Source organism: Scyliorhinus torazame, chromosome 10 (assembly GCF_047496885.1).
Source record: "Scyliorhinus torazame isolate Kashiwa2021f chromosome 10, sScyTor2.1, whole genome shotgun sequence".
Lineage (NCBI taxonomy): Eukaryota > Metazoa > Chordata > Chondrichthyes > Carcharhiniformes > Scyliorhinidae > Scyliorhinus > Scyliorhinus torazame.
The window spans coordinates 123,626,132-123,653,543 of record NC_092716.1 but is presented as its reverse complement, the minus strand read 5'-3'; the positions used below and the strand labels follow the sequence as shown (position 1 = coordinate 123,653,543).

At 49.8% G+C, this 27,412-nt stretch overlaps 1 protein-coding gene across 2 annotated transcripts in view; it reads right to left on the bottom strand.

Moving 5' to 3' along the window:
* Positions 1–27,412, bottom strand: part of LOC140430903 (adhesion G protein-coupled receptor G3-like) — a 380,819-nt gene that overhangs the window by 244,503 nt on the left and 108,904 nt on the right. For both annotated transcript variants that reach the window (XM_072518691.1, XM_072518690.1), the window contains exon 5: positions 18,044–18,194. In XM_072518691.1, coding sequence (XP_072374792.1) covers positions 18,044–18,194 — 151 coding nt within the window. The remainder of the gene's footprint in view (positions 1–18,043; positions 18,195–27,412) is intronic.

Below are 27,412 nucleotides of genomic sequence, written 5' to 3'. Positions count from 1 at the left end.
AACATATCACCAACCTGTACTTGCTGGTTCTAACCCATCGGTCTGTTCAGATCTAGGAGGTAGCACCTTCCTGCGGATACACCCTCATCCTGTCATCAGTCCTTGGACGCCCAACATATTGCCAAATCTGTTCTTGGCGGTTCTAACCCACCAGTCTATCCAAACCTAAGAAGCTGCCCCTTCCTTGGAATGCACATTCGTCCAGTTCTTCAACGCACTCGGGTAGTGGAGTAGCGGCATTTCCCCCATCCTACCTGGGGACCCACGGAAACATTCAAAACACTCGGGTAGTGGAGTAACAGCATTTCCCCCGCCCTACCCAGGGACCCCCACACATTCTTCTCCCACCGCGGATCATACGCACCACTCTCACCAAGCCCCACAACCCCTCCTTCCCTCCGACCCCCACTATCTGGAAATGGTTACTTACAATACCAAACACTTGGGCAGGTCTCCAACCAAAGCCGTTGTCCCACACATGGGGCGCGATTCTCCACTCCCACGCCAGTTGGGAGAATCGCCTGGGCCGCCAAAATTTCCGGGAACGCCGGTCTGACGCCCTCCCATGATTCTCCCAAGCGGCGGGAACGGCAAGGTCGAGTTTCGCGGGCCGCAGGCCGGAGAATCGCCAGAGACACCCAAAATGGCGATTCTCCGGCACCCTCGCTATTCTGAGGCCCGGATGGGCCGAGCGGCCAGGCCAGAACGGTGGGTTCCCCCCGGTGCCGTCCACACCTGGTCGCTGCAGTCGTGGGTGGTGCGTGAACGCTGGGGGGGTGGCCTGTGGGGGGGGGGCGAGGCGGGATCCTGCACCGGGTTTCACCTGGAATGTGGGTCCTCTCTGAAGGAGGACCTCCTTCCTTCCGCGGCCCCGCAAGATCCGTCCCCCATCTTCTTGCGGGGCGGACTTAGAGAAGACGGCAACCTCGCATGCGCGGATGACGCCCGTTATGCGGCGCCGGCTGCGTCATCTATGCGGCGCCGCTTTTACACGGGCGACAAGGCTGGCGCGTGTAGATGACGCGGCTCCGATCCTGGCCCATTGTCAGGGCCTGAATCGGTCGGGACCGGGGCCGTTCCGCACCGTCGTGAACCTCGACGGCGTTCACAACGGCACGGCCACTTCGGCGTGGGAGTGGAGAATCGTGCCCCTCACCTTTTGGTTTGGGACTAAAAATGTATTCAGTGACTCAGGTCACAACACATCCTCTTCTTCACTCTTCTACAGGGGCCCCTTTTGGCCGGCGCCACATGCTATTTACACGTAGCAACCCTACGGTGATTGCTGCTATGAAAGAATTGGGCTGCCCTACAATTCACCCCCCCCTCCTCAATTCAGACCTCTGTTGTCCTTAAGAGAATTGTGAACAAGGACTCCCAAGTCCCTTTTGTGCTTCTGATTTCCTAAGCATTTCCCCATTTAGAAAAAAGTCTCTTGCCTAAATGCCTACATTGTATTTCATTTGCAACTTCATTGTCCACTCTTCTAGCTTGTCCAAATTCTTCTGCAGCCCCCTTGCTTTCTCAATACTATTGAAGGATAGATTGTTGTTGTTACACAACTCCACTAGGTTCTCTATCTCCCTCCTGTATTCTGCCTCATCATTGTCCGAAATCCGATCCACTCTGGTCGTGTCGTCAGCAAACTTGTCGATGGAGTTGGGGCCAAATTTTGCCACATGGTCGTGCGTGTATCGGGAGTATAGCAGGGGGCTACGTACGCAGCCGTACGGGGCCCCGGGACTGAGGACCATCGTGGAGGAGGTGTTGTTGTTTATTCTTACTGATTATGGTCAATGGGTCAGAAAATCGAGGATCCAGTTGCAGAGTGAGGAATCAAGTCCTAAATTTTGGAGCTGTGATATGATTTTGGAGCTTTGATATAATTTTACCCTGTCCACTCTTTCACTTCTCCTCATAATTCTTTGCATCTCAATTCAGTCACCCCTCAGCCTTCTTTGCACCAAGTAGCAGCACAGTGGCACAGTGGGCAGCACTGCTGCCTCATAGCATCAGAGACCTGGGTGACTGCGTGGAGTTTGGACATTCACCCTGTGTCAGCATGGGTTTCCTTGGGCACAGGTAGACACATGGCAGCAGGATGTCATTGCTATAACGGAAACCTGGCTAAAGGGGAGGCAAAATTGGCAGCTCAATATCCCTGGTTATAGTTTTCAGACACAATAGGGTGTGCGATAAAAAAGGACCACCTCCACTAATGGTTAAAGAATCGATTCCAGTTGTAAGAAGGGATGATATGCTAGACGGGTCAACAAACGAGGCTTTATGGGTTGAACATCTCAATACACTACACCTAATCCCATGCACATTAATTTTCCACGCTATTTTTTATGTGAGATAGAACATAGAACATAGAACGATACAGCGCAGTACAGGCCCTTCGGCCCACGATGTTGCACCGAAACAAAAGCCATCTAACCTACACTATGCCATTATCATCCATATGTTTATCCAATAAACTTTTAAATGCCCTCAATGTTGGCGAGTTCACTACTGTAGCAGGTCGGGCATTCCACGGCCTCACTACTCTTTGCGTAAAGAACCTACCTCTGACCTCTGTCCTATATCTATTACCCCTCAGTTTAGAGTTATGTCCCCTCATGCCAGCCATTTCCATCCACGGGAGAAGGCTCTCACTGTCCACCCTATCTAGCCCCCTGATCATTTTGTATGCCTCTATTAAGTCTCCTCTTTACCTTCTTCTCTCTAACGAAAACAACCTCAAGTCCATCAGCCTTTCCTCATAAGATTTTCCCTCCATACCAGGCAACATCCTGGTAAATCTCCTCTGCACCCGCTCCAAAGCCTCCACCTCCTTCCTATAATGCGGTGACCAGAACTGTACGCAATACTCCAAATGCGGCCGTACCAGAGTTTTGTACAGCTGCAACATGACCTCCTGACTCCGGAACTCAATCCCTCTACCAATAAAGGCCAACACTCCATAGGCCTACTTCACAACCCTATCAACCTGGGTGGCAACTTTCAGGGATCTATGTACATGGACACCTAGATCCCTCTGCTCATCCACACTTCCAAGAACTTTACCATTAGCCAAATATTCCGCATTCCTGTTATTCCTTCCAAAGTGAATCACCTCACACTTCTCTACATTAAACTCCATTTGCCACCTCTCAGCCCAGCTCTGCAGCTTATCTATATCCCTCTGTAACCTGCTACATCCTTCCACACTGTCGACAACACCACCGACTTTAGTAGCGTCTGCAAATTTACTCACCCACCCTTCTGCGCCTTCCTCTAGGTCATTGATAAAAATGATGTGGAGGTGCCGGCGTTGGACTGGTGTGAGCACAGTACGAAGTCTTACAACACCAGGTTAAAGTCCAACAGGTTTGTTTCGATGTCACTAGCTTTCGGAGCGCTGCTCCTTCCTCAGGTGAATGTGAGGAAGGAGCAGCGCTCTGAAAGCTAGTGACATCGAAACAAACCTGTTGGACTTTAACCTGGTGATTTAAGACTTCGTATTGATAAAAATGACAAACAGCAACAAACAACAGATCTTTTCAAAGCCTTCTGAAAGTACAAATAAACCACATAGAAACTCTAAAGTGCAGAAGGAAGCCATTCGGCCCATCCATTCTGCACCAACCCAGGCCCATTCCCCTGCCCTTTCCCCCCAACGCCACCTAACCTGCACATTAAGGAGCAATTTTATCATGGCCAATCCACCTAACCTGCACATCTTTGGACTGTCCAAGGAAACCAGTGTACCCAGAGGAAACCCACGGAGACACGGGAGACTGTAGAAACTCCACACAGTAATCCAAGGCTGCAATTGAATCAAGGTCCCTGGCGCTGTGAGGAAGCGGTCCTAACCACTATGCCACCAAGCCACCCCATCCACTGGCTCCCCTCATCAACTCTACTAGTTACATCCTTGTTGCATGGGATGTTATCATCAACTGTCCCAAAGCATAACATTCCAACCCAACCCAACACAACATTACAAACCAACCCGATGCAACATTGCAACCCAACCCTAACACAACATTACAACTCAACATTCCAAGCCAACCTGTAGCCATCTGAGTTGGCCACTTCCCAACTTAAAATGGAGAACCGCAAAGGCTGAAGGGAAATTCAGCCAACACAGGCAAAGACTAGCAAATACAGAAATCATGTGTATTAAGACCTGTAAGGAACCAGACAGCACTGAAACCAGCAGCCATCTGCATAGTAATGTAGCAGCCATCTACATATTAATGAGCGATCCCCGGGAACAATCGAAACATCTTAAGGTAAACAAAGTGTTATAACCTGCCTACTTACCATTGGCTGGGGACTAATGACTATCCCACAATCCTGTGGGAGTGTGAGCTTCCCCAATGAGGGGGGTGGAGAAACCACTAGTAAACTCCTAGTATAAATAAGCTGGCCAGTTCAGGAACCAGGAGGAAGGAGTAGGTAGCAAGGGAAGTTACTGCTACTATGTATATATGTTATAGTAAATAAATGTTATTACTTTGTATCCTTGAAACTCGTGCCGGATTCTTCGTGGCCCTTACAAAACTGGCGACGAAGGTTAAAGTGAATAGCTGTCTACACTGCTGAAGCCACCTCCCTGGATTTTTGTTGGATACAGGTTGGAAGTTGTTTTCTATTATACCATGCCTCTGCACGGACGTTTGGATGTTTTTGATGCTGCGCTGGAAAGCTGGAACCAGTACACACAACGGATGCGTTACTATTTCCGGGCAAACAATATCACCGAAAACTAGCGCCAGGTGGTCATATTGCTCACCGCCTGCGAGCCGCATACATTTGGGGTGATTAGGAGCCTTACGTACCCAGCTGCGCCGGACACCAAAACGTTTGATGACCTTGTGAATATAGTGGGGCAACACTTTAACCCAACCCCGTCCACGATAGTCCAGCGTTACCGGTTTAATACCGCTGAGAGGACCCCTGGAGAATCCCTTGCCGATTTTCTATCCAGGCTACGCAGGATTGCGGAGTACTGTGACTATGGTGAGACCTTGTCAGAAATTATACTCGACCATTTGGTTTGCGGTATTAACAATGCAGCCACCCAGAGAAAGTTGTTAGCGGAGCCAACATTGACTTTTCAACAGGCCATTCAAATAATCTTGTCCCGAGAGAGCGCAGAGCGAGGAGTACAGGAGCTACAGGGAATGGAAGTGCATGCCTTGGGGCGCAACCCTTTCCGTCCAAAAACGTCCCCCCGCACTCCTGCGGTACCTTGGGCGAGGCAACGTCCGGACCGACGGCAGTGGCCATCGGACATTCCTCCCCGAAGGGAGCCTTCTCCAGAGCCAATGGATGAGGAGCCATGTCCGTGTCAGACTTGTAGGCGCCGAACCCGTCGCGGGCGGCGGTCCTGGGGACGCCAGAGGCACCGTCGTTCCGACCGAAACTGGGACCAGCCCAGGGGCCGTAACTGGGACCAGCCCAGAGGCCGTACCTTCCATGTGGATGAACCTGCGGCGATTACTCCTGAGGACGTGGAGACGGAGGACAACTGCCTGCAGCTGCATTGTGTGGCAGCTCCCCGTGTGGCCCCCATTAAGGTGACAGTACGGGTCAATGGCCACCCGCTTGAGATGGAGTTGGATACTGGCGCAGCGGTCTCCGTGATCGCCCAGAGGACATTCGACCGCATCAAGCAGGGTATACAGACCCTTACATTAACCGACTCACAGGCCAGGTTGGCCACCTACACGGGGGAACCACTGGACATTGCAGGAACTACAATGACCCCTGTTGTCTATGGACGCCAGGAGGGGCGTTTCCCACTTATCGTGGTGCGCGGCCATGGGCCCAGCATGTTGGGTCAGGACTGGTTGCGCCATTTACGGTTGCAATGGCAGCACATCCTCCAAACAGTTTCTGAAGGGTTGACTGAGGTGCTAGGACGATACCCAGATGTATTCCAGCCTGGTTTGGGGAAAATAAAAGGGGCCGTAGCCCGTATCCAAGTTGAACCAGGAGCCACGCCGCGCTATTTACGGGCGCGCCCTGTGCCTTACGCCTTGCTCGAGAAGGTAGAAGGGGAGCTCACTCGTTTGGAGAGTTTGGGTATTATCAGGCCCGTCCGTTTTGCTGACTGGGCAGCACCAATTGTACCTGTAATGAAGCCAGGTGCCACAGTTCGCTTGTGTGGCGACTATAAACTTACAGTGAATACAGTTTCCCGACTCGACCGATATCCAATGCCTCGCATAAAGGATCTCTACGCGAAACCTGCAGGTGGACTCTCGTTCACAAAATTAGATATGAGTCACGCCTACCTGCAGTTGGAGCTGGACCCTGCCTCCCGACCATATGTAACGATTAATACACACCGGGGCCTGTATGAATATACACGGTTGCCCTTTGGAGTATCCTCTGCCTGCGCAATTTTTCAACGTGTTATGGAGGGCATTTTGAGAGGTTTACCACGTGTGGCTGTCTACCTAGATGACGTTTTGATTACAGGGACGTCGGATCAAGAACATTTGGACAATCTGGAGGCGGTCCTTAGACGCCTTTCGGAGGCTGGAGTCCGTTTACGTCGCACAAAGTGCGCATTTCAGGCAAAGGAAGCAGTCTACCTAGGTTATCGGGTGGACCACGAAGGTCTGCACCCCGTCGCAGAGAAGGTGTGTGCAATTCAACATGCATCCACCCCGACTGACACTTCGCATCTTCGTTCTTTTCTCGGTCTCGTAAACTATCACACCTGGGTTTGGGGTCAGCCGCAAGAAACCGCTTTCCGGCGGGTAAAGCAACAATTGTCGTTGTCTGGGTTACTAACCCACTATGATCCTGGAAAGCCTTTGCTCGTCACATGTGATGCATCCCCGTATGGTATTGGGGCCGTCCTGTCCCACAAGATGGAGAACGGGGCCGAACGACCGATAGCTTTCGCCTCCCGCACATTGACTGCAGCGGAGAAAAAGTACGCGCAGATCAAGAAGAAGGGCCTGGCAGTGGTTTTTGCGGTGAAACGCTTCCACCAGTACGTGTACGGCCGCCATTTCACTATCGTGACTGATCATAAGCCCCTGCTGGGACTTTTCAGAGAGGATAAGCCAATACCGCCCATTGCTTCTGCACGGATCCAGCGCTGGGCTTTGTTGCTTGCTGCATACGAGTATTCTCTGGAGCACAAACCAGGTACGCAGATAGCAAATGCCGACGCACTGAGCCGATTGCCTTTATTGACCGGCCCCATGTCGACCCCCACGACCGGTGAGGTGGTTGCAACCCTAAATTTTATGGACACCTTGCCTGTCACGGCATCACAGATCCGTGAGTGGACCCAGACGGAGCCAGTCCTGTCAAAGGTTCGGCGCATAGTCCTGTATGGTGGGCAGCATAGACAGCTCCCAGGCGAGTTGCGGGCATTTTCCTCCAAGCTGTCAGAATTCAGCGTGGAAGACGGCATCCTCTTGTGGGGGACACGTGTGATTGTCCCGGAAAAAGGCCAGGAGCTGATACTATCAGACTTGCACAATGGGCATCCAGGCGTGACCAAAATGAAAATGTTGGCCCGGAGTTATGTCTGGTGGCCAGGCCTCGACACCGACATTGAGAAGGTTGCCCAAAACTGCTCCATTTGCCAGGAGCATCAGAAGCTTCCGCCGGCCGCGCCCCTACATCACTGGGTTTGGCCAGGGCGGCCTTGGGCACGCTTGCATGCAGATTTCGCAGGCCCTTTTCAAGGATTCATGTTCCTTCTACTAATTGACGCCCAGTCCAAATGGTTAGAGGTGCATAAGATGCAGGGGACAGCGTCCTGCGCAACAATTGAAAAGATGCGTTTATCGTTTAGTACGCATGGCCTCCCCGAGGTGCTGGTCACGGATAATGGCACTCCATTCACGAGTGAGGAGTTTGCTCGGTTCACAAAGGTGAACGGCATCCGCCATATCCGCACTGCCCCTTACCACCCGGCTTCAAATGGGTTGGCAGAGTGCGCAGTGCAGACATTCAAAAGAGGCCTAAAGAAGCAGTCTTCCGGATCAATGGACACGAGACTGGCTCGCTGTTTGTTTACGTATAGGACCACCCCCCATGCAGTGACTGGGGTAGCTCCTGCAGAACTCCTAATGGGCCGGAGACTTCGCACCCGCCTTAGTATGGTTTTCCCGGACATTGGCGCAAAAGTACGCCGCACACAAGAACGGCAGGGACAGGGATTTTCTCGGCATCGGCCGATTCAGCAGTTTGCACCCGGTGACCCAGTATTCGTTCGGAATTTTGCTGGTGGTGCCCAATGGGTTCCTGGTGTAATCTTTCGCCAAACGGGCCCTATATCTTACCAAGTGCAAGCCCAGGGCCGTCTCCAGAGAAAACATGTAGACCACATTCAGTCCAGAAGATCATCCCCTCAAAAGATTCCCCGCCCCCGGAGCTCATTTCAACAGCCGCAGAGACCAGAGACAAGGGAAGGTAGTCCTCACAATCTTCCACTGGTGCCTCACTCGAAGCCTGCGCAGGTCGTTACGGGACCGAATGGAGATAGAGACGCTGACGTGACGGAGGCAGCAGACTCTGACTCCGAGATGGAGACACAGGATGCATCAGAGGGGGAATCCTCGGGTCCACGGGCCGTGGATGTACAACCGCGCCGTTCATCACGGAAGCGCCGGTCTCCGTCTCGTTACACGCCACCTGATCCAGCGCCGCATGCAAATGGCGTCCGGCCTGCGGCCAAACGAGTCCGACGCCCTCCTTCGCCAGGGTCTTCGGTGGATTCCGTGGACTTTGGGGGGGGGAGGGATGTTATAACCTCCCTACTTACCATTGGCTGGGGACTAATGACTATCCCACAATCCTGTGGGAGTATGAGCTTCTCCAATGAGGGGGGGCGGAGAAACCACTAGTAAACTCCTAGTATAAATAAGCTGGCCAGTTCAGGAACCAGGAGGAAGGAGTAGGTAGCAAGGGAAGTTACTGCTACTGTTATGTATATATGTGATAGTAAATAAATGTTATTACTTTGTATCCTTAAAACTCGTGCTGGATTCTTCGTGGCCCTTACAAAACAAAGCCAAGCCAGACACCTCGGCGCCAGCAGGAGCCAACACAAAAGAGGTTAACGGACACTTAAAGACAGCCCAACGATCAGGGAACCGCTCCAGCATTGGAGAAATCGAACCAACACTTCGTTCCAATCACTTGAAACCAGGTATGGGGTCGGCCCCGAAGGGCGGGAAGCCCCTGGGGGCCATAAAGCAAAGCCCCCAAGTTCAAATTGTTCTTCTTTGGCAGGGTCACTCAGCAACTTGAACCAACCCTTGACCGTGACCTGTCTTGTTGCCTCCAAGCAAGTAAGCTCAAGTCAACGCTTGCTACAAGATAGGCGCTCCTAGCTACCAGTCCATACCAGCTTTTGAATCCCGCAGACTCAGGACCTGAACAAAAGGCCATTTGTTCCCCTGACCTGGTGGGCTAGTCCAACGTTAGGCCTGTTGGTTATAGAAGCCTAGAAAGTCGAGTTTATGCATGAGTAGCGATTTACTGTGTATAATAAATGTGTTTTGATTTGAATCTTACTAATTGGTGTGTTGAGTTATTGATCATTACTTGAACTTGAACCTCATGGCGGTATCATAAAGATACCTGGCGACTCGAGAGCAAAGATTATAAAACAGAGCCAATTGAACCAACCAAAAGTTAGCAACATATTACTGGCGACTCTGGTGGGACCCGATCTAGAAGTGGCTTAACCACTCTGGGAGAACCCAAATATTTGAATTAGAAATCCAATTGAGAACAGAAAAACCACAAGTGTTCAAGCAGTTCTGATCAATCCTCATAATTCGGAAGTGTGTTAATGCATGCGTAACTAACAGGGCTATAAGGTAAACTGATAGATTTTTTGTTGCGACAAAACTGTTGAGAGTTTGTATTCCGGAAAATAGCGAAAGCCGTACCCGCAATTACAGCACCGCCTCAATACCCCTTGTTCCAAATTTTACGAGAAGTATTCAGAGAGGAAAGGTGGCAATGCAGGCAATGCAATGCCTCATGAACCCCGAAGAATTTGTGGTCACAGCGACCAGCAGTAGAGTAGGACAGAGTCTCATTTGGGAAGAGGAAATCAGAAAGTACCTCAAAGGGAAGGTACTTTCTGATTTGGAGCAAATTCTGTGAAAATGAGGAAACGGGTCCCGGGAGTATAGGACATACTTGGTGGGAGAACCTGAGTGAAATCCATAAGAAAAGCTTGGGAAAAGCTCGCAAGCCAATGGCAATCGTGTCCTGTTTGGCACAATTGCGAGGCACAGAGGAGGTCATTTGGACGCTCCGTAGAGAGATAGAGGAGGCACATCGAATGAGTAAGGTCAATGTGAGCGAGATAGAGAAAACAAACCTAGAATTAAGAAGGAAGTTAGCAGCAAAGGAAGGAGAGGTGGATGATGCCAAGCGGGCACACCAGTCTTGTCTGGCGCACTTAAGCAGCTTCCAATCCCAGTACGAAAAGGTCTATCAGGACACACAACGTGCAGTCCTGGTATGAGAGGAAACAGAGAAGCAGGTAGAGGCATTGCAAAGGCAGTGTAGCGACCTGAAGGCAGCGTTAAGAGCACTCCATACTACCACCACGGAGCAAAGACAAAGCTCACTAGATCATGCAAAGTGCAGGAAGCAGATTGCAGAACTGCAATCTCTGCTTTCAGTTCAAAAAGGTTTCCAGGAAACCTTTGGATCACGGTTAGATGAGGAAGACGGCCCTGACTGGGAAGAATTGAGTGAGACAGCGCAGAGATATGTTCAGGGAACATGTGCGCAGGGAAAGCCCCAGAAGAGAAAAGCGCCCCAAACCCCACAGAGCAGATAGTTCAGGCTCCAATGAACCCAGTCACCACCCACCGCACAGCCACATCGGACGACACGGAATTTCTGTACACCACCCCCTTAACAGTGACCCAATTACGGGACGCGTGCGATATAATCAAACCGTTCCTCCCCACCTCAGACCCCCACCACTTTGCCAGAGTAAAACAGCAGGCGACCATGTACGGCCTGGATGAGCGAGAGCAAGTGAAGCTCACAGTTTTGATTTTAGACCCTTCGGTCGTAGCAGCCCTTCCCGACCCACAGAATGTAGGAGGAGGCACCCTTGCAGAAATGCATACCGCGATCCTTGACGCGATTGGGTATAACAGGGGTGACCCCGTAGAAGGCCTCAATAGGTGCAGGCAAAAGAAAACCGAGCACCCCACAGCGTTTGCTGGACGCTTGTGGAGACATTTCACAGCAGTTTTTGGAAATTTAGACCGCGCCCATTTGTCCCAAGACGGTATGGCCAAATGGACCCGCACCTTATCTCCCATACCAGAGAGGCAGGACAAAAAGCCTGTACGAATTATGACCCCTCAGAGGTAGCCCACAATGAGAAATGGGTTTTAAAAAGATTGTCCCGCACCTGGGAGCAGTCTGTACAAAACAAACCTACAGTTCGGAAACCCGAGGAACAGCAGGCAGAAGCAGACATCCAAGCGGTGAAAACGCACCAGAACCCCACATGGGTGAACGAAGGCAGGAACAGCCCCCCATAAAAGCCACAGGAGTGTTACAACTGTGGACAGTTAGGACACTTTGCAAGAGAATGCAATGCCCCACGAAAGCCACAGAGAGCCCAGCAGGCTCAGAATAAGAAAAGGACAGAGCCCTTACATAGTGTGAGCACCCGTTCAGACCAGACGGACCTGAACGGAATGGACTAATGGTGTTCGGGCTCCCCCAGTTGGGTCTGCGACACCCTTTGGGATAGGTCCAGCCGACCAGTAGTTGCAGCAAAGATACGGCGACAGCCCATCGAATTTCTCTGGGACACAGGAGGGTCCCACACCACAATCAATTCCTCCACAATGTTCCAAAAGGACACGTGGCCCACTACAGCCACCATCACCCTCAGCGGCTTTACAGGCCACTCACAGCAGGGACACATCACAGCCCCTGTACCCATTCAAATCGGTAACTTCACCACCAGGCACCCCGTAGTCTGAGTCGACCTGCCCCACACAGCAGAACACATTTTAGGCATAGATTTTATGAATTCCCACAACCTGTCCTTTGATCCAGTCAACCAATGTGTCTGGAAAATGGCAAAATCCGCAAGAGCCCCCGCAATGCTCACAATAGACGAATACGCCAACAAGATTAGCGCAGTCGGCGAATTTTGGTTTGACCCGACCACAATTAGCACAGACAAGCAGGTTAGGGCAGTTCTTCAGAAGCACAGGACAGCATTCGCGACCCACAAACACGACTGTGGCCGGATGACTGGTTCCGTTCAAATCACAGGACCTGACCCTAGACCCCAAAGCAATGCGGATTTCCCCAAGAGGCAGAGGGAGAAATCGCAAAAGTTATCGACAGCTTATTAGAGCAGGGCGTACTTAGATCAGTAGCCTCCACTAATAATGCCCCGATTTGGCCAGTGAGAAATCCCGATGTATCATGGCGACTGACCATCGATTACCGGGAACTCAACAAAGTCACCCCCGCAGCAGCACCCACAGTAGCCACAAGTCCCGAGACCATGCTCAAACAGGGACTCAACTCACGATATTTTATGGTTTTGGACATCACTAATGGATTCTGGTCCATTCCATTGGCAAAAGCGTGCCAATACAAATTTGCCTTCACTTTTAAAAATCAGCAGTACGCATGGACATGCCTTCCACAAGGATTCCACAACTCCCCCTCCATTTTCCACCGACAGCTGGCAAATGGTTTGTCAAAATGTTCTCGACCCGAATGTCTGGTCCAGTATGTGGACGACCTATTACTGCAGACAGACACCAAGGCAGAGCACATCGAGCTTCTGGCCGAACTCCTGGAACTCCTACAGAAAATTGGTTGTAAAGTAAACCCCAAAAAGGCACAGATTTTGGAAAACAAAGTGACATATTTGGGTACAATTATCACACATGGTAAACGCGAGATCGAGCATAAAAGGATTGACTCGATTGCCAAATTGCCCCTTCCCCAGAACGTTTCAGCCCTCCGGTCGTTTTTAGGACTGGTTGGCTACTGCCGAAACCACATTGACGGTTTCGCCAGCAAGGCAGCGCCCCTCTCAGACCTCCTAAAGAAAGGAGCCCCTTGGGAATGGCTTCCGCAGCATACGGATGCTGTGGACTCTTTGAAAAGAGCACTCGTAGCAGCCCCCGCACTACAAGTTCCAGACCCACTTTCCCCTTACGCTATAGAGATAGCTAGCACTGACCGCACCCTTTCGGCCGTGCTCCTCCAGGAACGGCACGAACAGTTAAGGTCCATGTCTTACGCCTCCAGAGTCTTAGATGCTGTGGAGCAGGGACTTTCAGCCTGTGGAAGGCACCTGCTCGCAGTTTTTTGGGCAGTACAATATTTTTCATACATAACCGGACTGAACCCCATCAAAATCCTGACGGAACATACCCCCACCCAACTTTTACTGGGCGGACGACTTAAGGACGGTACAGTCAGTAAAATAAGAGCAGCCAGATGGACCCTTCTTTTGCAGGGACGGGACATCACTGTTAAAGGACCAAGACCCACACTTTCTTAGCAGATAAACTACAGTACCCAGGCACCCCCCCATGAATGTGAAATTATCTCTCCACACCACAACACAGGCCCTTTATTGCAAAAACACCCCCCAGAAAGATAGGTAGTCCAACCCAGAGCCCCAAGCACACAGACATGTGCGAACCCATAAGAATATATGTGGATGGATCATCCACAATATTAGAAGGGAAGCGCATTACAGGATGCGGCATTTATGTTGAGGACTCGCAGGGACGCGCCCTAGAAGAAATAGCAATAAAACTTCCAGGACACTTAGGCGCAGGTGGCAAAACTAGCAGCTGTGGCGTACATTGTAGAACACATTCCTTCCCCAGCCCAGCAGACATACACTTGGACAGCCTCTATGTCTGCACTAGCCTTACAGAATTCCTACCCCTGTGGAAAGGAAGAAGATTTGTTTCGGCAGACGGAAATCCCCTCCCCTCAGCCCCATTGCTCCGCCACATTTTAGGAAAAGCCCAGGACAGGACTTTTGGAATAGTTAAAGTTCGTAGTCACCATCGTTCCTCCCCCCCTGGAAATGTAAGAGCTGACGCACAGGTTCCAGGCATGGATGTTTTTGGACACCCCCCGAGAGCGCACCAGTGAATGCAGTTCAGGTCTCGCAGACTAATATCGAGGATTTAGGGCAGGCCCAGAAGCAGGATAGCAATCTCAGGGAGATTTTAAAAGGAAAATTTACGGCACCTTACGATAGGTTTAAAAATGCACTGAACACACATGACAGTGCAGTGTCAAAAGGCACCCTTTATGTGGTTCCTGAACAGGACAGGAATCAACTTATTTTGTTTATTCCATGACAGTCATGGACATCAGGGAATTGGTCCTACTACAGCTCACCTCTGTTGGAGGCTCTGTTGGTGGCCAAGTTTAAAAGAAGATGTAATGCACTACGTTGAGAATTACCTTATCTGTGCCCAGAACAATCCGGACAGATATGCCAAAAAAGCTCAATTTAGTCACACCCGCCCCGTTAACGGCCCCTGGACTAACCTCCAGGTCGATTTTATAGGACCATTGCCCCCTTGCAGGAGTGGTTCTAAGTATGTACTCATTGTGATAGACACGTTTACAAAATGGGTAGAGGCATTCCCATCCAAAACAAACACTGCAAAGACCACAGCCAAGATCTTAACCCATCACACCTTTACGAGATGGGGACGCAGCATTGAATCCGACCAAGGTTCCCATTTTACGGGACGTATCATGAAGAACGTCCTCACGATATTTGGCATTACCCCAAAATTCCACATCGCATACCACCCCAGTCAAGTCGTGTCGTGGAGCGCATGAATCGGACCCGAAAAGCTACCCTCAGAAAAATGGTCCAGCAAAACAGCACCACTTGGGATTCAGTCCTCCCTTTTGCGCTGATGTTTTTGCGAAATACGGTCTCAACATCTACAGGTTACACCCCACACACCCTCATGACCGGACGCCCCATGAAAGGCACAGAAGTTTTATTGGGATTAGATGTGACGGCCCTCACACACGAGAAAGCAGTAGAAGCCGCGGTACGATTAGGCACACAAAAGAAACAGAGCACGGCCTGTTTCGATAAGACAGTACATGCAACTGAGTTCAGTGTAGGACAGCAAGTCATGCTCTCCGTATACAACCCCAGCACATTCCTGTCACTGAAGTATTCAGGTCCGTACTCCATTGCGGACAAAGTAAGCCCCTCCGTGTACAAAATTAAGTACCCCAACGGAAAGACTGCGTGGTTCCATATTAACCAGCTTAAGGCATATGGCTCGCAGTCCAACCACGCACACCACGTCATGCTCGACGCAGCAGACCACACCCCACCCACAGCCAACGTAACCCTACCCTCCCCCAGCGCGTCCAGCCCAGCCACGGACTCACCCTCGACTCCACCCTCGAACTCTAGACTCCGCCCCGGAACGTCCACAGACTGCAGCAGTAGCAACAGCGACTGTGACACTGACAATAGCCACAGCGCGCCTCCCTACTATCCCCATGCAACAGGACCCACACCCAGCGATTCTGACCACGATTCGAGTGATCCCTTCCTCATCACATTCCTCAATAAGCCCCACCAAAAACCATCACCCTACGATTACGACCCAGACTCTGTCCCCACACCACCTTTTGGCACCGAGATAACTCATACAGGCTCGTCCGGAACGACGAGATGGACCCCAAATCGCACCATGCAGCCCTATCAGCCCTGATACATTCGAGAGTATGGCATCCGGGAGAAGATGACGACTTTGAGTCTGACTCCCAAAGCGAGAACCCCTTTGCGACCCTGTTCGCAACTAATAACTGAGGTGTCCAGATGATGTTTTAAAAAGGAACCGCTTGGGAGAAAACGGTTTCCTTTCTGATGGAACCTGCAGCATATTTAATGTTGTTTGTAGTAGTATTGTTAAATGTTGTTTGTAAGATCAACAAAAAAAAAATCACGGCCCCACGCCACCACCCTTCTGACGCCCACTGGCAGTCAGAGAAACTAGTTTGTCCCGGACGCTAGTTCAGAGGAACTACTTTGTCCACAGAGACTTGTTAATGTCCCAGATGCCAGTTCAGAGGAACTCGTCTGTCGACAGAAAAACAAACCGTTCTTAACTGCCCTTCAGGTTTAAAGGTAAAGCCAATACGGCAACCCCCCACGATGACTACATTTTTGCCCGTTATTGTCGGTTGCTCAGGCAATGGAGAAACGGCATTGGGACCCGCCCTGCCTGGTCAGCTATGCTCGGGTAGGGAACACACGGCATTGGTCGCCGTGCTACCCGGGGATTCCATCCAAATCTTACCCGTCGCGGCCCATACACACCTCATTTTGGCACTTTTGGTTCAAAAAGTTTTGTTTTGTTTTCAGGCGACCCTTAGGTTGCATCCCTATGCTATTTACATCCTCAAACATTTGGATGGTAAATCGCACAGCCTGCGAGACGGCTCGCACTGTTTCAGTATTTTTGAGTGTGTCTTGTCCTGAATATTCGGTTTTTAAAAAAAATGAGGGAGTTCACACATGGTGACAAATTGTAAAGGGAAAATTGGCACAAAAGGACAGACATACTAACAGATGAGATATTAAACCAAGATAGTAACAGACACTATGCTTGATCCCACAGAACCCCAAAAGCTCCAGGAAAAGAGAGGAAACAAAGAGAAGAGAAGAGAAAGAAAAAGAACCATGAGGACATCCTCCGTGTTGCTCATCATAAAAAACTTGCCTCGTACATCTATTCTAAACCTTGCCCCTCTCACCTTAAACCTATGCCCCCTAGTAATTGACCCCTCTACCCTGGGGAAAAGCCTCTGACTATCCACTCTGTCTATGCCCGTCATAATTTTGTAGACCTCTATCAGGTCTCCCCTCAACCTCCTTCGTTCCAGTGAGAACAAACTGAGTTTATTCAACCGCTCCTCATAGCTAATGCCCTCCATACCAGGCAACATTCTGGTAAATCTCTTCTGCACCCTCTCTAAAGCCTCCACATCCTTCTGGTAGTGTGGCGACCAGAATTGAACACTATACTCCAAGTGTGGCCTAACTAAGGTTCTATACAGCTGCAACATGACTTGCTAATTCTTCTACTCAATGCCCCGGCCAATGAAGGCAAGCATGCCGTATGCCTTCTTGACTGCCTTCTCCACCTGTGTTGCCCCTTTCAATGACCTGTGGAATTACTTGAACTTGAACCTCGTGGCTGTATCATAAAGATACCTGGCGACTCTAGAGCAAAGGTTATAAAATAGAGCCAATTGAACCAACCAAAAGTTAGCAACAAACCCAACCCAACATTCCAACTCAACTCAACGCAACATTCCAACCCAACCCATCCCAACATTACAACAACACTCAACACAACATTCCAACCCAACCCAACCCAACATTCCAACCCAATTCAACACAACATTCCAACCCAACCCACCCAAACATTACAACCCAATTCAACGCAACATTCCAACCCAACCCACCCAAACATTACAACCCAATTCAACACAACATTCCAACCCAACCCACCCAAACATTACAACCCAATTCAACACAACATTCCAACCCAACCCACCCAAACATTACAACCCAATTCAACACAACATTCCAACCCAACCCACCCAAACATTACAACCCAATTCAACGCAACATTCCAACGCAACATTCAAACCCAACCCAATATTACAACTCAACTCAACGCAACATTCCAACCCAACCCACCCAAACATTACAACCCAATTCAACGCAACATTCCAACGCAACATTCAAACCCAACCCAACATTCCAACTCAACTCAACGCAACATTCCAACCCAACCCATCCCAACATTACAACAACACTCAACACAACATTCCAACCCAACCCACCCAAACATTACAACCCAATTCAACGCAACATTCCAACGCAACATTCAAACCCAACCCAATATTACAACCCAACTCAACGCAACATTCAAACTCAACGCAAGAGCTCTCAGTTGGTGAATGAGAGCAAACTTACCCAAGATGAATTACTGGTAACGTGTGCTCCAGTAAAATCATTGTAACCAGTTCCAATCAACACCACCTTTACATTTTGGGTCAGAATGGTTTTTAATGGTTGATCAGTGAAGTAGACATTTCTCAACAGTGACTCCAAATATAGGATTTGCCTGGAAGAGAAAATGCAACAAAATTAGATCACAGGAATGAAATGAGAAATTCACAGATTTGGAGCTTAGTTCTGAACAGCAGTTATCCAAACAGATCTCAGATGATGCTCTGCAGAAGAGTCATACGGACTTAAAACATTAAATCTGTTTCTCTCTCCACAGTTGCTGCCAGACTGCTTTATCTCAGATAATGTTCATTGGCTCAATCCCAAATTTTGATAATTGATCGAAGTGTGCAGGGTTGGAATTCCATACAACAATGCAAGAATTAGCAAAGTGCTCACTCAAAGCAATAGGTCTACCTACTGTACCCTGAAAGTTGCCACCCAGGTTGTTGAGTTATTGCCACCCAGGTGTGAAGAAGGCCTATGGAGTGTTGGCCGTTATTGGTAGAGGGATTGAGTTCCGGAGTCAGGAGGTCATGTTGCAGCTGTACAAAACTCTGGTACGGCCGCATTTGGAGTATTGCGTACAGTTCTGGTCACCGCATTATAGGAAGGACGTGGAGGCTTTGGAGCGGGTGCAGAGGAGATTTACCAGGATGTTGCCTGGTATGGAGGGAAAATCTTATGAGGAAAGGCTGATGGACTTGAGGTTGTTTTCATTGGAGAGAAGAAGGTTAAGAGGAGACTTAATAGAGGCATACAAAATGATCAGGGGGTTAGATAGGGTGGACAGTGAGAGCCTTCTCCCGCGGATGGAAATGGCTGGCACGAGGGGACATAGCTTTAAACTGAGGGGTAATAGATATAGGACAGAGGTCAGAGGTAGGTTCTTTACGCAAAGAATGGAATGCCCTACCTGCAACAGCAGTGAACTTGCCAACATTGAGGGCATTTAAAAGTTTATTGGATAAACATATGGATGATAATGGCATAGTGTAGGTTAGATGGCTTTTGTTTCAGTGCAACATCGTGGGCCGAAGGGCCTGTAATGCGCTGTATCGTTCTATCTTCTATGTACCTAAGCTGATAAAGAGTTGAAGAGTGAGAATGAGAGCATGCCAGCTTCAATCCCTGCCCCACTGAACTTCTGCAATGGACGAGGTGTGGAGATCAGCAGAAGGATGAATAGGTGGACACAAAGACACACAATTAGTAAATGGCAGGATTGAATGATCTGGAAAAGGTAACATTATTAGTAGTTAAAAAAAAAGGTAGGGTGTTGAGCAACGCTTAAATTGTGCTTTAGGCATCAGAGGAAAAGAGAAAAGTGTGCTGCAAAAACTCTGCCAGGGGTATGGGTTTTGAATAGCCATCAAACCTTTTTCACCTGAGGCTCAATATTCCCCTTTGTTAGAACATAGAACATACAGTGCAGAAGGAGGCCATCTGACCCATCGAGTCTGCACCGACCCACTTAAGCCCTCACTTACACCCTATCCCCATAACCCAATAACCCATCCTAACTTTTTGGACACTGAGGACAATTTAGATCGGCCAATCCACCTAACCTACACATCTTTGGACTGTGGGAGGAAACCAGAGCACCCGGAGGAAACCCACGCAGACACGGGGAGAACGTGCCGACTCCGCACAGACAGTGACCCAGCAGGGGAATCGAACCTAGGACCCTGGCGCTGTGAAGCCAATTGCTATCCATTTGTGCTACCGTGCTACCGTTTCTGCCTATGTCATTCTCTCCGTCACGAACTCTGGCTGAAAATCACCACCAGTGAATGGACTGAGTGTGTTCAGAATCATTATCTACAACTGTGGAAGTGTGGTCACTGGGCTAATAATCTAGAGGCCCAGGGTTCTTGGGTCCCGGGTTCGAATCCCAGCAGGGCAGAAAATGACTTTTGAATTCAATACAAATCTGGAATTAAAAGTCTAATGATGACCATGAAACCATTGTCAATTGTCATAAAAACTCACCACTGACCTTTAGGGAAGGAAATCTCTCATCCTTACCTGGTCTGGCCTACATGTGACCCCAGACCCGCAGCAATATGGTTGACTCTCAAATGTTTTCTGAGATGGCCAAGCAAGACATTCAGCTTTATCAAACTGCTCAGTACAGTGGATGTACCTGCATCACATGAACTGCAACAGTTCAAGAAGGCAGCCTACCCCTCAAGGATAAATTGGGATGAGCACCAAATGCTGGTCCATCCTGCAATGCACTCGTTCCATAAATATTTTTTTTTAAATGTCCTAGAACTAAAAAAGGGCAATTACATATTAGAGCAATACACCACTATGTTAACATCTAATGGTGTATGAAAGACTTAGAAGGTCTGGCATCTGTGAAGAGAGAAACAGAGTTATTTGGTGGGGGTCTCCGGCCGTGTCCGCCCGACGAGCAGAGAATCCCGCCCGAGGTCAATGGATTTCTCCATTGTCACCCATGGCGTTTGCGGCAGAAGAATCCAGCCCATTGTTTCAAGTCCAATGTGACTTTTCTTCAGAACTGTTCCCTACCGAATATCCATGCACTTCACAAAATCCCTACAGTACAAAAGGAAGCAATTCCGCCCATTAAGTCTACACCAACACGACGAAAGAGCATGCCACAAGGCCCTCCCAATCCCTGTAACCTACCTAACCTGTACGTCTTTGGACTGTTGTAGGAAACCGGAGCACCCAGACAAAACCTACGCAGACACGGGGAGAAAGTGAAAACTCCACACAGACAGTCAACCGAGGCCGGAATTGATCCCGGGACGCTGGAGCTGTGAGGCAGCAGTGCTAACCACTGTGCTGCCCTTTCAGAAGGAGGCCATTCAGCCCATCGAGTCTGCACCGACCCTCTGAAAGGTTGAGCGATGCATTTAAATATGTCCTGATGGACATGTTGACCAAATTGCTGGTGATTGTTGCAACCAGTGAGCTGTAATGAATCCCCCAGTGTCCGGGTGGATTGTCCTAGTTGCTAAGTTACTGTGACACCTGGTTCTGGACACACCACCATCGGGAACATCTAGTCCCGTTAAAATTTTATAAGCCTCTATGAGATCCCTGTCGAAGCCAGGTATTTCGAATACAACGAGTATAGGTAAAAGATAGCTGTTTAAGCATAAAAATTAAGCCCCAGTTTTAAAAATGAGAATTTCAGCACCCATAAATTCAGGTCTTCAATAGATACATGAAACAGCATAAAATTCCATCATAGATTAAAACAGCACAGTTGCAAGACAATTTGACACTGCTTGTGCTAATTGTCAAGGACAAGGACTGAATACCATAGCAACATGAAAGCACCATTGTTCACAATGCAGATAACAGCTAAGTCAGCAGAAGACCAGTTTTTGTTGGTAAAGATTTAGCAGAATATCACATTCCATAACATGCAGACATGAAACAATTAAAAGCTAATGTTGCACATTGAAGATGGACGGCTTTGTGGTGTTGGGTGTTCTAACACACAGAAGAGCCAACACAGTTGCATATGGTACAACACTTGTTTATTTAAACTTGCTATTTACAACTTGGTCTTTGCACTCTGCACGTGGGGGGCTCCCTGCTTGTTGTGTTTCAACAGCTCTTTCATGCTTCCTTCTCCCCAGACCTACTGACCTCCAGGTGTCGTGCTCGTGCTTTTTATGTGGTTGGTGTTCTTGTCTGTGATTGGTTGTGGTGTTGTGTACTCTGATTTGCCTGTTAGTGTGTCCATCATGATGTGTGTGTTTGAATATCATGACATCCCCCCTTTTTACAAAGATATGTGCCTACGTGGTAATAAATATGATCGTGACGTGAGTGCATCTAAGAGTGTGTGTGTGTCGTGTGCAGCATGTGTCTATGACGGAACTATGTACATGGGGCGATGTCGAGTGCGTCACATGAATCCAGTTGTACCATAACATAACAGAAATGCGAACGAGAGAAGAAGAAAAAAAATTTTGAACAGTTGTCCAGTCAGACGACATCTGGAACGATAAACAACAACAGGTTATCATGTAAAATCGTCCAACTTATTAAACATATGAACTGTATTATAAGTCCATTCTAATGGGTTTGCGACGAATTCGGGTTGACCGCCTTAAGGGTGGATCAAGAACCACCGGCTGCTGTGCAGGCATGGCCATGGGTGGCGATGGAAAGGGCGTGATGTGCGGCAGCTCCACAAAGTCATCCTCGGAAGCCTGTTGAGGATCTGGCGTGTTGTGTGGCTGTGAACGTGGAAGTCGGCGAAGGGCGCGCCGATTGCGGCGACGCACGGAACCATCCGGCATGCGAACCAGGAACGAGCGGGGAGCCACTTGTCGGAGGACTTCGGCCGGTGCTGACCAGCCACCATACGGTTGATGGACGCGTACTTTGTCTCCGGAGGACAGGGGGGGCAGGTCCGTCGCTCGTGTGTCGTACCGACCTTTCTGGCGATCACGCTGCAGTTGCATGTCCCGAAGAACCGCCTCATGGTCTGTTGTCGGTGCCAGGACGGAAGGTACCGTCGTCCTGAGGGAGCGACCCATTAGTAGCTGCGCTGGCGAGAGGCCCGTGGATAACGGGGCCGATCGATAGGCCAGCAAGGCAAGGTTAAAGTCCGATCCGGCATCAGCCGCCTTGCACAGGAGCCGCTTTGCGATGTGGACACCCTTTTCAGCCTTCCCGTTCGATTGTGGATGCAGAGGGCTGGATGTCACATGAGTGAAACCATATGCTGCGGCAAAGGACGACCATTCACGGCTGGCAAAACAAGGTCCATTGTCTGACATGACAGTCCTTGGAATGCCATGGCGAGCAAACGTTTCCTTGCAGGCCCCAATGACTGCGGACGACGTCAGATCATGGAGAGGCATGACTTCCGGGTAGTTTGAGAAGTAGTCTATAATAACAATGTAATCTCTGCCGAGCGCGTGAAATAGGTCAACACCCACCTTCGCCCAGGGGGACGTCACCATCTCGTGTGGTAGAAGTGTTTCCGGAGGTTGCGCCGGCTGAAACCTCTGACAGGTTGTGCAGTTGAGCACCATGTTGGCTATGTCTTCATTAATACCCGGCCAATATACCGCCGCCCGGGCCCTTCGTCTGCATTTTTCGACACCCAAGTGGCCTTCGTGTAGTTGACGAAGAATCATCTGGCGCACACTGTGTGGAATGACGATCCTATGCGATTTCATAAGGACCCCGTCTATATTGGTGAGATCATCTCGCACATTGTAAAACTGGGGGCACTGCCCTTTTAGCCACCCTTCCGTCATGTGGCGCATCACTCGCTGCAGCAGAGGGTCAGTCGCCGTCTCTGCGCGTATGTGGGCCAGACAAGGATCATCAGCTGGCATATTTGCTGCTGTCAGAGTCACGTGTGCCTCAATTTGACGCACGAACCCCTCCGCATCTGGTGGTGTGCTCACTGCTCGGGAAAGAGTGTCCGCCACTATGAGTTCCTTCCCCGGAGTGTAGATCAGTTCAAAATCGTACCTCCTGAGTTTGAGTAAGATGCGCTGGAGGCGAGGAGTCATGTCGTTCAGGTCTTTGTTAATGATGTTGACCAGGGGGCGGTGGTCAGTTTCGACCGTGAATCGTGGCAGGCCATACACATAGTCGTGGAACTTGTCCAGTCCAGTTAACAAGCCCAGGCATTCTTTTTCGATTTGCGCGTAGCGCTGTTCGGTAGGGGTCATGGCTCGTGAGGCATACGCAACCGGGGCCCATGATGACGTGCTGTCTTTTTGCAGGAGTACCGCTCCAATACCAGATTGGCTGGCGTCTGTTGAGATCTTTGTAGGGCGAGTCGCGTCAAAGAAGGCCAGCACTGGTGCCGTGACCAGTTTGTGCTTGAGCTCCTCCCATTCCTGCTGATGCGACTGGTGCCAGTTGAATTCCGTCGATTTTTTTACGAGATGGCGCATGTTTGTTGTATGAGAAGCCAGGTTGGGAATGAACTTCCCAAGGAAGTTGACCATGCCCAGGAATCTTAAGACAGCCTTCTTGTCAGCCGGTCGTGGCATGGCTGTGATGGCGCTAACCTTGTCTGCATCGGGACGGACCCCGGACCTTGAGATGTGGTCCCCGAGGAATTTCAGCTCCGTCTGGCCGAAAGCACACTTCGCACGGTTGAGACGCAGGCCATTTTGCCGTATGCGGGTGAAGACACGTCGAAGACGATGCATGTGTTCCTGCGGAGTGGTGGACCAAATGATGATATCGTCCACATATACACGTACCCCTTCGATGCCTTCCATCATCTGCTCCATAATGCGGTGGAATACTTCAGATGCCGAAATGATGCCGAATGGCATCCGGTTGTAGCAGAATCTGCCAAAAGGGGTGTTGAATGTGCATAGTCTTCGGCTGGCCGGGTCCAGTTGGATCTGCCAGAATCCTTTGGACGCATCCAATTTAGTGAATATGTTGGCTCGCGCCATCTCGCTGGTGAGGTCTTCTCGTTTTGGGATGGGATAGTGTTCCCGCATGATGTTGTTGTTCAGATCTTTTGGATCTATACATATACGGAGCTCGCCAGAGGGCTTCTTTACACAGACCATGGAGCTGACCCATGGCGTGGGCTCCGTGACCTTGGATAGGACCCCTTGGTCCTGAAGAATCTGCAGTTGTGCCTTGAGGCGGTCTTTGAGAGGCGCAGGAACCCTGCGAGGTGCGTGAACGACAGGGATGGCGTCCGGTCTGAGTCGAATCTTGTACGTGTGTGGCAATGTCCCCATGCCTTCAAAAACCTCCTGGTTGTGAGCGAGGAGGGAATGGAGATTCGCGTGGAACTCAGCATCCGGGAAGTCGGATATCTCATCTGGAGAGAGAGACATGATGCGCTGTACCAGGTGAAGGACCTTACACGCTTGTGCGCCCAGTAACGAGTCCTTTGATGAGCCCACAACTTCGAAGGGGAGTGTGGCCGTGTACCTCTTGTGAGTCACCTGTAGCTGGCAAGATCCTACGGACGGGATAACGTTCCCGTTATAGTCAACCATCTTAAGCCGGGATGGTGTGATGAGTGGTTTGACCTTCATGGCCTGGACTGCAGAGTAAGCAATCAGGTTGGCGGATGCGCCGGTGTCCAGACGGAAGGCGACGCGCGATCGGTTGACCGTCAGGGTGGCACACCACTCATCGTCTGGATTGATGGCATTGACCTTGTTGACATCAATGACGGCAACTCTGAAGTCATCCTGGTCATCTGCATCACTTAACTGGAAGTCTTGATGCGTGGGCTGGACGGTCCTGACTCGTGTGCGAGGTTGTCGAGGATGCGCCGGATCCATGGGTTGAGCCGCACGACAGCGGGCTGCGTAGTGGCCTATCATGGCACATCTGTTGCACTGTTGGTATTTTGCAGGACATTGCCCTTTTAAGTGTAGACCTCCACACTTGCTGCACGTCATGACGTCACGGCGTTCGTTGCGCCACTGCGCATGCGCAGTGCGATCTTGCGGTGGGCGCGCCTGCGCAGTGCGTCCCTCGTTGTGGCCGTTATTCTTGGCGCGCACCTGCGCGGGAGACCGCGAAAAGCGCGGGAAGCGGCCGCTGTCGTCCGGGCCGTGGGGCGGGAAGAAATCGACGGCCTGGATGCGTTCAACGTCGTGGGCGGCCTGGCTTGCCGATTCGACGGCTGGGGACCCCCTCCGTGCCAACTCGGACGCCTGAAATCGGGCAAAACGGCAGGTCGCATTTTCATGGAGGACACAGGCTTCCACAGCAGACGCTAAGGTGAGGCTCTTTATTTTAAGAAGCTGCTGGCGTAGGCCACTGGAGGCAACGCCAAAAACAATCTGGTCCCTGATCATGGACTCTGTGGTGGTGCCGTAACCGCAGGACTGCGCTAGAATCCGGAGGTGCGTCAAAAAGGGTTGAAAAAGCTCCTCCTTACCTTGCAGGCGTTGCTGAAAGATGTATCTTTCGAAAGTTTCGTTTACTTCAGTTTGAAAGTGCTGGTCCATTTTGAGGATGACCGTGTCATATTTGGCCTGGTTTTCGCCTTCCTCGAACACCAGTGAATTAAAGACATCATTTGGGTGGGGGCCTGCGTAGAAGAGGAGCATTGCAATCTTCGAATCATCCGAGACATTCTGTTTTTCGGTGGCACGGATGTACAGGTCAAATCGCTGCCTGTAGAGCTTCCAGTTGGTGCCTAGGTTCCCCGTGACTTGCATCGGCTGCGGTTTGCCGGTGTGGTCCATGTCCAGAATGGCAGGTTGGTAGGCAGGTATCGATCCACTCCTGTACCATGTGGTGTTGGGTGTTCTAACACACAGAAGAGCCAACACAGTTGCATATGGTACAACACTTGTTTATTTAAACTTGCTATTTACAACTTGGTCTTTGCACTCTGCACGTGGGGGGCTCCCTGCTTGTTGTGTTTCAACAGCTCTTTCATGCTTCCTTCTCCCCAGACCTACTGACCTCCAGGTGTCGTGCTCGTGCTTTTTATGTGGTTGGTGTTCTTGTCTGTGATTGGTTGTGGTGTTGTGTACTCTGATTTGCCTGTTAGTGTGTCCATCATGATGTGTGTGTTTGAATATCATGACAGGCTTGCCATCAAATCAAATGTGTTTGAGTCTAACCCAAACCAATTAGGATTATATTGGGGTGTGATTAGATGACTTAAGGCAGATATGAAAGTATATAGCTGAAAAGTTCCCCCCCGCCATTTTAGTCTGTCCTTAATTCTCTGAGTCTGTCTGTTTAGTAAGTCTGTTAGTCTGTCTTTAATTCTCTGAGTCTGTCTGTCTGTCAGTCTGTCAGTATGTCTTTGTAGTGATGTAGTGTTTTTGACTTTGAGTTTGAGTTTAGCTGAAGATTAGCTCTCTCTCTCTTCATGTTTCATTTCCAGACTTTGACCTTTTAAAAGTTACTTTCGAGCTATCTGCCTAAGCAAAGAAAGATAATGTCTGTAATTCTCTGAAAGCTTCGAATTGTCTACGAATTGCCTTTTAAATGACTTTCAAATCAATCAAGCAACTACAAATAAAACAATTCTTTTTGGCACCTGAGAAGTTTTAACTGCAAATTTCCGCTGAGTCCCAGTAATCGCAAAGTGCTACTGGTAACCGAATAGTAGAAATAATATAAATTCCTTCAACTTTACACAGTCGATCGGCCTTCCACCATTATCCAATATGAAGATGATATTCTGATAACCTCCATCAATAAAGATGTTCATGACAAAGATTTACGGGTGGTCTTGAACCACCTCAGTACTAACAGTCACAAAGCTAACTTTCACAAAGCACAAATTGCCCAGAAAGAAGATGTTTACTTGGGACAGGAAATTTCCAAAGGAAAAAGGGAACTTACTCAGAACAGAACGGCTGCCAT